The sequence below is a fragment of the Amblyraja radiata genome, chromosome 32 (assembly GCF_010909765.2).
Source record: "Amblyraja radiata isolate CabotCenter1 chromosome 32, sAmbRad1.1.pri, whole genome shotgun sequence".
Lineage (NCBI taxonomy): Eukaryota > Metazoa > Chordata > Chondrichthyes > Rajiformes > Rajidae > Amblyraja > Amblyraja radiata.
In genome coordinates, this window is record NC_045987.1 from 25247795 (window position 1) to 25263882 (window position 16088).

Genomic DNA, 16088 nt, shown 5'->3' on the forward strand with positions numbered 1-16088 from the left:
AATAATCTGATGGTTATTTTGCAGCAACATCTCCCAAAGAGGGGTCATAGATTTCTAACAAAACTGCCTAGAAACTAGTATTACTATAACCCGTACACCATAATCATAGATTAATGTTAATCCACGCAATAGGACATTTTCATCAAAATCTACATGCAATTTAAAAAAAATATTTAGAACCATCATGCCTCAATCTTTTAAAATGCATTTTATACCCAATTTATTTTTGGAGAAGTCATGCTTATGATGTTAGAAAATAGAGTAATCAATTTACATTCTCTGTATCCACTCCATTTAACCCTTCATTTTAAAAACCTTCACTTGCACACCTCTCAGCCTTTGAGAGAAATGAGACCCAGTTCATTTCTCCCGATACATATCCCCACATTTTTGAGATATCATCATTGAAAATATTCTCTGCATTGCAATTGGAAATGTACGCAATATTCTTCTGTTATCAAAGCAATGTTCAATTTGGGTTTAGCATAACTTGTCTACTTTGCAATTCCCACTGTCTAGACTTAAGTGAGCCGTTGCCTAGCAACTCAAGTGATCTAGGATGGACACAGAAAGCTGGAGTAACTCAGCAGGTCACGCAGCATCTCTGGAGAAAAAGGAATAAGTGACGTTTCGGGTCGAGACCTCTGCCTGACCCGCTGAGTTACTCCAGCACTTTGTGTCTTTCTTTGCAAACCAGCATCTGCAGTCCCGTGTGTCTGTATCATCACTGCACTGTTTGTAAGATTATAAATATGGAACCTTTAACGCAAATGAGGCAAGTAGCCAAGCAAGTTTCCAACTATTTCATCAGAAAGAATGTATTGAAGATAATTAACACTTGTGACACTGTGGGGCAAATATCAATAAAAATATCATTGTAAATACTGACTATAATAAAATATAAAATGTGGAGAAATTTAAAGTACCTACCTAATGGTCTATAAACAGGCTCATCGCGAGCAACCACTCATAAAAGCATTAAGGCAAAATCCAGAATGGAAATATTTATATATAAAAAGTAATGTGTTCTATACTTTCAGGTGCAGAAGAAATGAAGGCAGTCAGGGAATGTTCAAAATACTGCAAACAATACATTAATTATGTTGAAATGTGCTTGTCAAGCATAATCTTCAACCCGTGGCTCATTATAAATTTATAAACAGTGCCATGTTTAATTTAACATTCTTTTTCCTTCCCTTCCTGTATCGATACATCAATATGCAAGCAAACAGATTTAATGTGTAAAAATAATTTTCAAACATGCTGGTTTCATTTGACTTTTTAAAAAAAAATAAAGGCAATCAACTGTACAGTACAGGGGAGAATGCCTGGTCTGTGCGTCTTTGGTTGGTGCAAAGATTCTGCATTCTCACAAACGTCAGCAGCACAAGCAGTACACGGCCATCGGCTGCCGTGCCTTCTCATCCATTCTCCCTCCACAGGACCAAATGAATACTATGATCCGGCATGCTTGTGGCAAAAACCAAGCCGGAGTCATTCTTGCCGTTCAGTCCACTCAGCCAGGCCGTCTCCCCCGCCAGAAAGCTCGAGCCTCTCTTGGACTTCCTGTACGCAGGCAGGGGCCACCGGCCCACCACTCGCTCGGTCCTTAGGTCCATTATGTACAGGTAACGGCTGTCAAAGAGCAGAGCAAAGACTTCTCCCAGGCTCAGTAGGGAAAGGTTCGTAGAATCAGGGGTTCGGATGACTCTGTGAAGTAGAAAAAGGGTACACGGGTAAAGCTGGATTCAGGGGCAACGAGAAGCAGAGAATACAAGGGGAAAGGAGGACGGAGTCGAGAAGGAAGGGGGGGGGGGGTCCCTGTGGGAGGTGTCGAGATGCAAGGGAGACGCGGCGGGGAAACGCTGAGAAGGAAGGTTTGGGGAGGGGGGGGCAGAAGATAGGATTGTTCAGTGAACTTTTGTAACTGTCTGCGCCAGAAATGTGGCGACTCTTGTGTACCTCCTGGGTGAGGTCTGCTGCATGACTGTATTTAAAACAAAGCATTTCATTGCACCTAGGTACATGTGACAATGAAGTATCATTGAATTAATGGGATGATGCTTAACATCATCAATGTACAGAGGGATTTTGGGGTCCAAGTCCATCGCCCTTTGGAAGTGGCAACATGAACAGACAGAGTGATTGAGAAGGCATATGGTATGCTTGCCTTCATGGGTTGGGGGCAATGAATCATGAGTCAGAAGTCATGATGCAGCTTTAAAAGGATATTTGGAGTATTGCATAAAGTTCTGGTCTCCCCAAGGACGTGGAGGCTTTGGAAAGAGCACAGACATTTACCAGAATTATGTTCAAGAAGGAACTGCAGATGCTGGAAAATCGAAGGTAGACAAAAATGCTGGAGAAACTCAGCGGGTGCGGCAGCATCTATGGAGCGAAGGAAATAGGCAATGTTTCGGGTCGAGACCCCCTCTTCAGACTGAATCCTTCTTCAGTCTAAAGAAGGATTCCTTTGCTCCATAGATGCTGCCTCACCCGCTGAGTTTTACCAGAATTATACCAGGATTACAGGGGTATTAGCTATAAGGAGTGGTCGGGCAGGCTTGGATTGTTTTCTCCAGAATACTGGAGGTTGTTGGGAGACCTGACAGATGATTATAAAGGGCCTGTCCCACGAGCATGCGACTGCATGCGGCAAGCGCGACCAAACCGGAAGCGGGGAGGTCGAGTGATCCCGTACGAGTTGACGTGAACTTCGTGCGAAGTCCGCGGGAGGTTCGCGCTAGGTGTACGCCGTCAAGACGCTGCTTACGGCGTCGAGACGGTGCGTACGCCCGTCGAGGCGGTGCGCACGGCCTCAATGCGGCTGCGGGCCGGCAGGCCGTTGCCGCGCGGAATTTTTGAACAGTGTCAGTTTTTCAGAGCCCCGCGCGATGTCGGGACCAGCTCCGCACAACTCCATACGGCTCCGGCGTTCGAAGTGGGACCGGCTCCGCGAGGCCGTATGGTCGTGCTTGCCGCATGCAGTCACATGCTCGTGGGACAGGCCCTTTAGATTGTGAGAGGCATAAATAGGGTGGACTGTCAGAACCCTTCTCCCCGTGGTGGAAATGTCAAAGATGAGAGGGCAAAGGTTTAAGGTGACAGAGACAATGTTTAAAGGAGATTTGAAGGTCAGTTGTGGTTTATTTTTACACACACAGTGGTGGGTGTCTAGAACACACTGCCAGGGGCGGTGGTGGAGGCCATGGCGTTTAAGAGGCGTTGGAATTATGGATATGCAGGGAATGGAGAGATATGGATCATGTTATGGCATCTGAGTATGAGTTTAGTTTATTGTCACGTGTACAGAGGTACAGTGAAAAGATTTTGTGTACAAACCAGTCAGCGGAAAGACAATGCATGATTACAATCGAAGGGAGACAAAATGCTGGAGTAAGTCAGTGGGACAGGTAGCATCTCTGGTGAGAAGGAATGAGTGACGTTTTGGGTCGAGGCCCTTTGAGGGTCTCGACCCAAAACGTCACCCATACCTTCTCTCCAGAGATGCTGCATGTCCCGCTGAGTTACTCCAGCATTTTGTGTCTATCTTCGATTTAAACCAGCATCTGCAGTTCTTTCCTACGCATGATTACAATCGAGCCATTCACAGTGTTCAGATACATGATAAAGGGAATAACGTGAATAACATTTTGTTTTAGTTATACGAGAATAGTTTGTATCAGCATCACTTTCAGCATCGATATTGTGGGCTGAAGGGCCTGTTTCTGTGCTGCACTCTACTACGCTCTAACTCTTGACAAGTAAAAAGAAATGAACAATGTTAGAATTCGCCAATTTTTAAATTATTGCCATCCCCATCTGGGTTTATTCAGTCTGAAGAAGGGTCTCGACCCGAAACGTCGCCAATTCCTTCTCTCCATAGATGCTGCCTCTCCCACTGAGTTTCTCCAGCATTTTGTGTCTACCTTGGGTTTATACAGAATCTTTTATGACAGGAAAAGCCCTGAAATGCCTCTATAACTGTCAATGAAAACAAAATTTGCAGAAAATCATAAGGTGATACAGATCCCCCACTGATTTTCCCACAACTGGTGGTCTGGTATTTTTTGCATTGGGGTTATTAATTTCATAGTCATACAGTGTGGAAACAGGCCCTTCGGCCCAAACTTCACCACTGGCCAACATGTCCCAGTTACACTAATCCCACTTGCCTGCATTTGGCCCATATCGTTCCAAACCTATCCTATCCATGTACCTGTCTAAGTTTCTTAAATGTTGAGATAGTCCCAGCCTCAACTACCTCCTCTGGCAGCTTGTTCCATACATCCACCACCCTTTGTGTGAATAAATTACCCCTCAGATTCCTATTAAACCTTTGCCCCATCACTTTAAACCTATGTCCTCGGTTATTCGATTCCCCTACTCTGGCCAGCTACCCGATCTATTCCTCTCATGATTTTATACACTCATTAATTTATTGATTTTTGATTATTATATCTATGTATTGCTTTTACAAGCATTATGCTGCTGTAAACATTATGTTCTGTTGTCAATACAAATGACAATTAAACACTCTTGACTGTAACTTGGGAATGCTTGATGTGGTGGCTGGACATATGAAATATGAAATACCAGTCTGAAGAAGAGTCCCGACCTAAAACTACACCTATCCATTTTCACCAGTGATGCTGCCTGGAGTTACTCCAGCATTTTGTGTCTATGTCTGAAAAATCAAGTGGTTACCATCCCTTTGAATGTTTCCCACAAAATGGCAGTAAATCAGTAACAAGGCAATGAACAGAATATATGAAGAGCAAGATATTGCAGCTGATGAAATCTAAAATAGAAAATAGAAAATATTGGAGGCACTGATCCCTCAGGTTAGGAAGAACTATGGAGGAACAGGAAATGTTTTAGCTCAGGCCATTCTTGCACAAATTTCTTTCATAAATACAGTCAGCACAAAATCAAATACAAATTGCAAGTCAAGTACGGAATTAAGAAAACTCGTCACAAAGAATAATCAGAGTATATACTTTTGGCAGCGCGGTGGCGCAGCGGTAGAGTTGCTGCCTTACAGCGCCAGAGACCCGGGTACGACGATCCTCACTACGGATGCTATCTATACGGAGTCTGTACGTTCTCCCCGTGACCATGTGGGCTTTCTCCGGGTGCTCCGGTTTCCCTCCCATACTTCAAAGACATACAGGTTTGTAGGTTAATTGTGTTGGTAAAGTTGTAAATTGTCCCGTGTGTGTGTGTGTGTAAGATAGAGTTAACGTGTGTGTGTCGGTAGTGTTTATCGGCGCAGTCTCTGTGGACCGACGGGCCTGATTCCATGCTGTATCTTTAAACTACAAATTAACTAAACTAAGCAGTTGGAACTGGCTGAAGTGAAGATTACAGATGCATGGAAATGCCAGATAAGAATATGGGAGCAAACAGAACCGATGACAATGATGGTAGAGTTACATGAGAAAAAATGGACAAACTAATTGACTGATTTTAAAACTTCTACATGGGTGTTTCCGTAAATACAGCACTCAGTAGTGAAATTGGTCTCCAAACTTCAAGGTTATTTTCCAATTTTTAATGTAATATTCCCATTGTTTCATATCCTGTATTTTAAGTAGTGTAGATCATGGTGTACAGCCAAAATAATGAGATGAGGCAAAAATAAATAAATCTGTTTTTACAAAGAAAAATATCAGATATGTCCCTGTGTTTTCTTGCCTATTTTTGTGACATTTTTCAAGCACGATTTCATGAAATCCTTAGGCTAATTTATACCAGAAAGATTACATTAATTTTTCAATTAAATAACCACATAAGCCAAATTCTGATTATGCTTGTGATTTTCATCATTTATCACTCGATTAGATGGTTTTCTGATGTCCCAGGTTATTTCAGCAGAACGTGAGTAGCAGTCCAATTGGTCACGTGTGAATTAAAAGCAGAGTACCCGTTTTTATATTTATTGTTTCTTTTTAATAGTTTATATTTTGTGTTTAAGCTTTCCATTGAAATACTTAATAATGAATAGAACTTAAAATCATGACAAACATCTATTCTCTAGTCCCTCCCGTTGTCTAATGTCGTCAATCCTATAACGTTTTTTTTGCACTCGTCGCGATTTTCTTTAAAATTCAAACAATGCGATTATAATGACCCTGGCATGAAGTACGGGCCTCGTGGTGGGTTATGTGCCGACATTTTGTAAGGGAGCTTAGAAATCAGTATTTGAGACGGTGTCCCATATGTCATAAACACATTTTTTCTCCTAGTTTTTTTGCTTCAAATTTTGAAAGTGTTCCATTTTTGCCAAATTTTGGTCGATTGAGATCACAAATTAGTTCAAAAGGATCATATGTTTAAGAAGGAACTGCAGACGCTGGAAAAATCGAAGGTACACAAAATTGCTGGAGAAACTCAGCGGGTGAGGCAGCATCTATGGAGCGAAGGAATAGGCCACGGTTCAGAAGAAAGCTCCCGACCCGAAACGCCGCCTATTCCTTCGCTCCATAGATGCTGCCACCCGCTGAGTTTCTCCAGCATTTTTGTCTACCTTCAAAAAGATCACAGGTCGGCTCATGTTTAATGCTGTGGTATTTCATTATGATTTAATAACTTTCAAATTTGGCCACTCATGTCATTTATTTACCCTTATTTACGGTAACACTCATATGCAAGGGCTAGACACAAAGTGTTGGAGTAACTCAGCTTGTAAGGCAAGTATATCTAGAGAACATGGATAGGTGACGTTTCGGGTCAGGGCCCTCCTTCAGACACTTTCTTCATTACATATGCCACGTTATTTACTGTGATTTTCAAGTAAAAAGTGCAATCCAAAGGAATTAATGAACGGCTTGAAATTTCTATGGGACCAAGCCTTTTCCGCTCAAGAGGTTTGACAATATTTTTAAAGATTTCATTAAAATTCAACTTGAATTGTTGCAATGTCAGGGAAATAATGAAAGTAGAATTTTAATAATCAAGTTGCCTAGAAATTTATCAAGTATTCCTCACACTGAAAGATTATCCCCATCTGCAGTTCTATTCTAACCTAGCATTATATCGCATTTCTAGGATTGTAGGATTGTAGGATTTTTAGGATTGTAAAAACTAGCAGCTATTTCTTCTTTTCAATCCTTCAGCATTGATCCCTGTAGGACAGCATATCAGGTTTCACTTTTACTTCAGTGACAAAGAAAATTATTCTATATTTCTGAACTGACATTTATACAAATATTCAGTCACTATTTTGTTGGTATCTCGAATTTTTCAGAATGTGTCATTCTCAAGTCATTTTCTGAGTGACTTGTGCTGCAGTAACAATGGTCCCATAGCTGAATAACAAGACATTCATTAAAATCCCTTGACCATTTTTGACAATAACAAAATATCAGTGCACAATACCGTATAATATCGTAGCTGGCAAAGTCCCACTGATACAATCCTAAATCAGATGCACAAACAATGTGCTTGCCATCAAATTGTACTCTTGGTTGTAGACATATGCTTCGGTCGTTCGATACGGCAAGTGTCTTCAAACACTTGCAGTTGACCTCTCTCCCAATCGGCCAAACCTGCAGGTAGACAGTGACATGCATTTGATTATTAGAAGGACCACTGTATTATATGCAGATGAATATATATGCTTAGGGACACCAAAATGATGGAATGACCAAGTTACCCTAACTGGTCCAAGGAAGGCTCTGAACACCATTCAACTGAACACTTGCACTCGGTCCGCCAAGGACGACTGCATCTCCTGGTTGCTAACTACTTTAACTCCCCTTCCCGTTCCCACTGACCTTTCTGTGTAGAGACCCAGCCTACTCAACCTCTCCCTATAGCTCAGACCCTCGAGTTCCGACAACAACCTCGTATATCTTCTCTGTACCTTTTCCAGCTTGACAACATCTTTCCTATAACATGGTGCCCAGAACAGAACTCAATACTTTAAATGTGGCCTCACCAACGTCTTATACAACTGCAACATGACCTCCTAAAGTCTATACTCAATACTCTGACTGATGAAGGCCAATGTGCCAAATGCCTTTTTGACCACCCTATCTACCTGTGACTCCACCTTCAAGGAACCAGGCACCTGTACTCCTAGATCCCTCTGCTCCACAACCCTCCACAGAGCCCTACCATTCACTGTGTAGGTCCTGCCCATGTTGGACATCCCAAAATGCAACACCTCGCATTTATCTGTATTAAATACCATCAACCATTCTTCAGCCCACCCGGCCAATCGATCAAGATTCTGCTGCAATATTTCACAACCATCTTCACTATCTATCAAACCACCCACTTTTGTATCATCAGCAAACTTGCTAATCTTGCCCTGTATGTTCTCATCCAAATCATTGATGTAGATGAAAACATTAATGGGCCCAGCACCGAACCCTGAGGCACACAACTAGTCACAGGTCTCCGGTCCGAGAAGCAACCTTCCACCATCACCCTCTGCTTCCTTCCATGAAGCCAATTTTCTATCCATTCAGTTATCTCTCCTTGGATCCCATACAATCTAACTTTCCAGAGCAGCCGACCATGCGGAACATTGTCAAATACATCTACAGCTTTGCCCTCATCGACCTTTTTGGTCGTGTCTTCAAAAAACTCAATCACATTTGTGAGACACAACCTCCCACTTCCAAACCCACGTTGACTATCCCCAATCAGCCCTTGTAGTTCTAAATGCCTGTATATCCTATCCCTCAGAATACTCTCTAGTAACTTTCTAACTACAGATGTTAAGCTCACTGGCCTATAGTTCCCAGCTTTTTTCCTGCAGCCCTTCTTGAATATTGGTACAATATTTGCCACCCGCCAGTCTTCCAGCACCTCTCCTGTGTTTAAAGACGACTCATAACTTTCCTCTCTGGTTTCCCACAATGTTCTGGGATATATCTGATATTAACAGAAGTAAAAAGACACTTCTTTCCAGTGCGTGGCAATCATAACCAGAGAACCTTGACAGCAAATGGCAAAATCAAAAGGATGCTGAGAAGTTTTAAACATTTCCTGTAGATTATCACCACAATAAAGGGTGAAATATAAACGTAGAATAAGCAGCAACTTGCAAAATGAACTAAGTATACTTTGTTAGTTTAGAGATGTGGCATTGAAACAGACCCTTCGGCCCACTGAGTCCACACTGGCCATCCATCACCCGTTCACACTAGTTCTATGTTGTACCACTTTCGCAACCATTCCCTAAACAGTAAAGGCACTTTTACAGAGGGTCAATTTAACTTAAAACCCAGATGTCTTTGAGATGTGGGAGGAAAACGGAGCACCCAGAGGAAACTCATGTCATCACAGGGAGAACATGCAAACTCCACAAGGACAGCACCCGAGGTCAAGAACGAACCCAGATCTTGCACGCTGAGGTGGCAGCTTTACCAGCTGCACCACTGTGCCGCCTTAATATATGTTTGACAAAGAAACCAATAACAGAACAATTGTTGTTAGAACAAGAAATCAGACAGTTAGAGATGGATAATGCCAAAGATTCCACGACAGATAAACACAATAAGATAATATTACTGAAATTTAAACTTAATCGAATTTTATCGGCAAGGGTAATAAGACTATTCCAAATGACAAAACAGGAACATTTTGAGTTTGGTGACAAACCACATAAGCTTTTAGCTCGCCAATTGAAAAAACAAGAAAAGGAAAATACTATAACCAAAATTAAATCAGAGAAAGGAGAATTACTAATACTACCTAAAGATATTAATAATAGATTTGCCCAATTTTATCAAAACTTATATACATCTAAAATTAAAAGAGAAGATAGTAAAATAAAAAAATTTCTAGATAATTGTAATCTTCCAATACTGGACCTTTTGGAACAAGAGGAATTAGGAGCTCAAATTACAATCAAAGAAATAGGTACCAGATGGTTTTAATAATGAATTTTATAAAAAATTTCAGGAGATAACAACCCCTTATTTATTTAATTTATACTCCCATGCTTTTAAAGAAAACAAACTACCTGAAACACTAACAGAATCAACTATTACACTTATTCCAAAAAAAGATAAAGATTTAGAAGATCCGGGCTCGTACAGAGCTATATCACTTTTAAATACAGATCAGAAAATTTTAGCAAAGATTTTATCAAGAAGATTAAGCAAATATATTAGTAAATTGATAAACCCTGATCAAACGGGGTTTATACCTAAAAGATACTCATTTAATAATCTGAGACGTCTGTTTAATATAATGTACTCGCATAAAGTAGAGGAAGAAGATATATCAATTATTTCTTTGGATGCAGAGAAAGCATTTGATCAGGTAGAGTGGCAATACTTATATAAAGTACTACAAAAATTTAATATGGGAGAGAATTTTATAAGATGGGTAAAATTATTATATGATAAACCGATGGCAAGAATTTTAACTAATAACATGTTATCTCAAAAATTTCAACTATCAAGGGGTAATAGGCAGGGATGTGCACTATCACCCCTGCTATTTGCCCTTATGATAGAACCCCTGGCTGAAAGTATAAGAATTCATCCGAATATTCAGGGCTATAATACCAGAGACTCAAAGAATAAAATCTCATTATATGCAGACGATATACTTTTATATATTACAAAGTCACAAACGAGCATACCAAATTTATTAAACTTAATAGAGGAATTTGGGTCTTTTTCTGGATATAGAATAAACTGGAATAAAAGTGAAATCATGACATTAAAACCTCAAGAACCTACACACTTACTGAAGTTCCCCTTTAAAATCGCAACAGAAAAATTTAAATATTTGGGTATTCAGATTACTAGAAAATATAAAGCATTATTCAATGCTAATTTCATGCCTTTATTAAATAAACTTAATACGTTGATTAAATTTTGGAAAACACTTCCCTTATCATTATTAGGTAGAATAAATGCAATAAAAATGATCTTCCTACCACAATTACTATACCTATTTCAATCTATACCGGTATATATACCAAAATACTTTAAAAAAAAATTAGACTCTAATATTACTAATTATATTTGGGACTATAGATCACATAGAATCACAAAAAAACACTTATGTAAACCAAAAGAGGTCGGGGGACTTTCACTTCCGAATTTTATGTATTATTACTGGGCAGTGCATATTAAGAATATGATTTATTGGTTGGATAGTGCTACCCAACAGACAGAATGGATAAAAATGGAGAAGGAGGATTGCCATCCTAGTAATATAGGAACGATCCTCTTCTCCCCCAAAAAACTGAATAACACAATATATAAGAAGAACCCAATTATATATGGTACAATAAGAATTTGGAAACAAATAAAATTATCTTTAAAATTAAGAAATCTATCACTGTTAATGCCAATAGCGAATAACCCTTTATTTAAACCATCTCTTATTGATAAGACATATAACCAATGGGAAAGTCTCGGAATTAGAAGGATCGGGGATATGTATGAAATGGGAAACTTACTATCATTCCAACAATTACAATTAAAATTTAAATTGAAAAACAGCCAATATTTTAAATATCTTCAGATTTGCGATTTCGTGAAAAAATATATACAAGGATATCAAAAAGTAACTCCTGACTTATTGGAAGAGGCAATGAATATTGAAGCTGACTCACAAAAATTAATATCATATTTATATAATAGTATTCTAAATATAGACCTACCATCGACAGAGGTACTTAGAGAAGAGTGGGAACGGGAACTAATGATAAAAATTACGAAGGTTAAATGGGAAAAATACCTGATATATATTCACAAATGTTCAATTAATGTAAGACATAATTTAATTCAATTTAAAATTGTACATAGATTATATTACTCAAAAACAAGATTGAACAAATTTTATCCAAATATATCCGCCACTTGTGATAAATGTCTAGCCCAAAAGGCAACTATAACACACTCTTTAGTCTCCTGCATAAAACTTTATAGATTTTGGAATGATATTTTTGAAATATTTACAAAATTATTCAAGACAAGAATGGAACCTAATACTGAAATGATTATATTTGGCGTAATGGAAGATGGGAATAAATTGAACACATCTCAAAATCTATTCCTTAACTATGGTTTAATAATAGCAAAAAAATTAATTCTTAAATTTTGGAAGGGTACATCAATACCAACGCTTAAAATGTGGATTGCAAGTATGGACACCGCTCATCTTGAGGAAATGCGATTCCTCCTAATGGATAAATCAGACCAATTCATAACGAGTTGGTCTCCATTCGTCGTTTTTTTGGAATCATATGGTGCAACACAATTGTAAAAAATAACTGTTTCAGGACTGGACGAGGGTTGGTCAAGACTATAAATAATGATCTCCTCTTTTTTTCTTTTCTTCTCTCTATTCTCTCTCTCAACTTTTTTCATTTACTCGTTTTCTTTTTTCACACACTATATATTTCACATCTTTCTATCCTTTACTATCTAACTTCTTTTTCTTATTCTAATCTTTTTTCAGTGTAACAAAAAAAAAAAAAAAGAAGTTGTACATAAAATGTATTATGAAAATATATATTAGGCACTTTGGTGCCATATGACTGTACTTACTTCTAATAAAATAAAATATTAAAAAAAAAAAAAAAAAAAAAAAAAAAAAAAAAAAAAAAGAAACCAATAACAAATAAATAAATAACATGGAACTGGGTTTCATAACATGAAATAAATGTCCACCTCCTGAGCTCTATAACCTTGAGGCTTAAGGGTCTGTCCCACTTGTCGATTTTTCGGTGACTGCCGGCGTCATTGACTGACGTATCAGGATCGCCGAAAGATTTTGAACATTTCAAAATCCAGCAGCGACAAAAAAAAATGCTGCGACATTTGAGGAAACACCGCGCGCCAATAGGTCATCACGCCACGACTTTTTCGATGACCTGATACGTCAGTCAATGATGCCCACAGTCGGCGAATAAAAACGGCAAGTGGGACAAGCCCTTTAGCATCCTTAATAGATAGCAAAGTCCAGGAGTACACAGATCATCAAGTAGCATGAATTGAGATGCAAACAGCTGAATCACAATAGTATTGACTCATTCCATTCATGCAGCGATGTTTTCATTAGCCACTACGTCAATCAGAATCAGTAACAAAGCAGTCACATCCCAGTACCAAAAACATTTATCACACATTATACTTGCAACCATGGAGATGTAGGGTAGAATGTAAACCAAAGCAGCCGGAAAACTGCAGAGCGTATGATATTTGATAATTTGCATTCAGTGTGAAACTTGTTCTTCATTAAACAGAGGCTGCCTTATGTCAAGGACAAGAGAGAAATGCAGTTTGGGTTTTCACAAATAATTGCCTCACCCGTAAATACAGAGCTGAAATTGGGACAACACACAGTCAGGTTCCAATGAAGATGATATTGCTACTCGAGTTTGCCCATTGATCACCAAAATCAGAACGTGATTTACTTTCATTTAAATGCTGTAAAGAAATCTTATCGTATTTTTCTTGTACGTTAAAATTAGGAAGATGGCAAACAAAAAAAGAGAGAGAGAGAGAGAGAGAGAGATTTAGTAAGGAAAATATCAGGCTTGGGGCCTAGCCACTACTACAATTGTGGGACGAAGGAGTCAAAAGTCGGATCAAGAGTCAAGAGTGTTTAATTGTCAAAAAAGACAGCAATTAGGAAGTGCACTGACAACAGAATAACAAAATTATTACTTGCAGCAGCATAACAAGCTTATTAACATAATACACTTAAATAATATAATAAACAACAAATGATAACCCCAAAACTCTGCAAAAAAAAAGCCTGAAGTCCTCAGTGCGACCAAAGACAGTTCATAGTCGAGATTAGTGTTGTACAATGTTCAGGAGCCTGAACTCTGGCTGTTGTGAAGCTGTTGTTAAATCTGATGGTCAAGGGTTTTCAGAATCAAATCTGTACTTAAAGACAATGATCTTAAGGGACTCCTCCAGAGAAGAGAACATAACAACATAGTATAGACAAATAAGGGGAGAGCAGATTTCCTTATAAAAAAATTACCTTGATTTCATATTTATCAGCACTTAATAGAATATAGTCTCCTGGTTTGTGCATCACAGATTCTACATGGCTGACTTGTAAAACTACCTATATTAAACAAGAAGAAAAACAAATCAGAAAGTAGTCAGGGAGTGGAACATCAGAATTACTATACAATTAAGAAAACAGAGTTTGGGTCCTCAGGCCCATAATACAATGCCCTCTATAATGTTTGGGACAAAGACCCATCATTTATTTATTTGCTTCTGGACTCCACAATTTGAGATTTGTAATAGAAAAAAAATCACATGTGGTTAAAGTGCACATTGTCAGATTTTAATAAAGGCTATTTTTATACATTTTGGTTTTCAGCCATGTTTATACATATTCTCCCGATTTCAGGGCACCACAATGTTTGGGACACAGCAATGTCATGTAAATAAAAGTAGTCATGCTTAGTATTTTGTTGCATATCCTTTGCATGCAATGACTGCTTGAAGTCTGCGATTCGTGGATATCACCAGTCGCTCGCTGGTGATGCTCTGCCAGGCCTGTATTGTAGCCATCTTTAGTTTATACTTGTTTTGGGAGCTAGTCTTCTTCAGATTTCTCTTCAGCATATAAAAGGCATGCTCAATTGGGTTCAGATCGGGTGATTGACTTGGCCACTCAAGAATTGATCATTTTTTAGCTTTGAAAAACTCCTTTGTTGCTTTAGCAGTATGTTTGGGATCACTGTCTTGCTGTAGAATGAACTGCCAGCCAATTAATTTTGAGGCATTTGTTTGAACATGAGCACATAGGATGTGTTTATACACTTCAGAATTCATTATGCTACTACCATCAGCAGTTGTATCATCAATGATGATAAGTGAGCCAGTACCTTCAGCAGCCATACATGCCCAGGCCATAACACCCACCACAGTGTTTCACAGATGAGGTGGTATGTTTTGGATCTTGGGCAGTTCCTTCTTTCCTCCATACTTTGCTCTTGCCATCACTCTGATATAAGTTGATCTTTGTCTCATCTGTCCACAAGACCTTTCTCTGGAACTGTGGTTGCTCTTTTAAGTACTTCTTGGCAAACTGTAACCTGGCCATCCTATTTATGTGGCTAACCAGTGGTTTGCATCTTGCAGTGTAGCCTCTGTATTTCTGTTCATGAAGTCTTTTGCGGACTGTGGTCATTGACAAATCCACACCTGATTCCTGCAGAGTGTTTCTGATCTGTCGGACAGGTGTTTTGGGATTTTTCTTTATTATAGAGAGAATTCTTCTGTCATCAGCTGTGGAGGTCTTACTTGGCCTGCCAACCCCTTTGCGATTAGTAAGCTCACCAGTGCTCTCTTTCTTCTTAATGATGTTCCAAACAGTTGATTTTGGTAAGCCTAAGGTTACATAGAAACATAGAAAATAGGTGCAGGAGTAGGCCATTCGGCCCTTCAAGCCTGCACCACCATTCAATATGATCAGGGCTGATCATCCAACTCAGTATCCTGTACCTGCCTTCTCTCCATACCCCCTGATCCCTTTAGCCACAAGGGCCACATCTAACTCCCTCTTAAATATAGCTTGGCTGATGGTTTGGCTGATGTCTCGAACAGTTTTATTCTTGTTTCTCCATCTCATAATGGCTTCTTTGACTTTCATTGGCACAACTTTGGTCCTCATGTTGATAAATAGCAACAAACGTTTCCAAAGGTGATGGAAAGACTGGAGGAAAGACGAGGTGCTAAGAGCTCTCTTATACCTGCATTAAGGAGACAATTAAACACATCTGAGCAATTACAAACGCCAGTGAAGCCATGTGCCCCAAACAAAGGATATGCAACAAAATACTAAACATGACTACTTTCATTTACATGACATTGCTGTGTCACAAACATTATGGTGCCCTGAAATGGGGGGGGGGGGGGGCTATGTATAAACACAGCTGAAATTTCTACATGGTGAAACCAAAATGTATAAAAATGGCCTTTATTAAAATCTGACAATGTGCACTTTAACCACACGTGATTTTTTTCTATTACAAATCTCAAATTGTGGAGTACAGAGGCAAATAAATAAATGATGGGTCTTTGTCCTAAACATTATGAAGGGCTCTGTAAGTATAACAGAACAATTTATGTTATGAT

The 16088-nt window shown here is 39.0% G+C and overlaps 1 protein-coding gene across 3 annotated transcripts in view; it reads right to left on the reverse strand.

Moving 5' to 3' along the window:
* Nucleotides 1-799: 799 nt before the first annotated feature.
* The window catches only part of fbxw2 (F-box and WD repeat domain containing 2), a 50227-nt gene continuing 34938 nt past the window's right edge, over nt 800-16088 (reverse strand). For all 3 annotated transcript variants that reach the window (XM_033049433.1, XM_033049430.1, XM_033049432.1), the window contains 3 exons: nt 13975-14061; nt 7381-7550; nt 800-1710 (listed from right to left, as the gene is read on the reverse strand). In XM_033049433.1, the coding sequence (XP_032905324.1) occupies nt 1422-1710; nt 7381-7550; nt 13975-14061 (546 nt within the window). In that variant the 3' untranslated portion in view covers nt 800-1421. The remainder of the gene's footprint in view (nt 1711-7380; nt 7551-13974; nt 14062-16088) is intronic.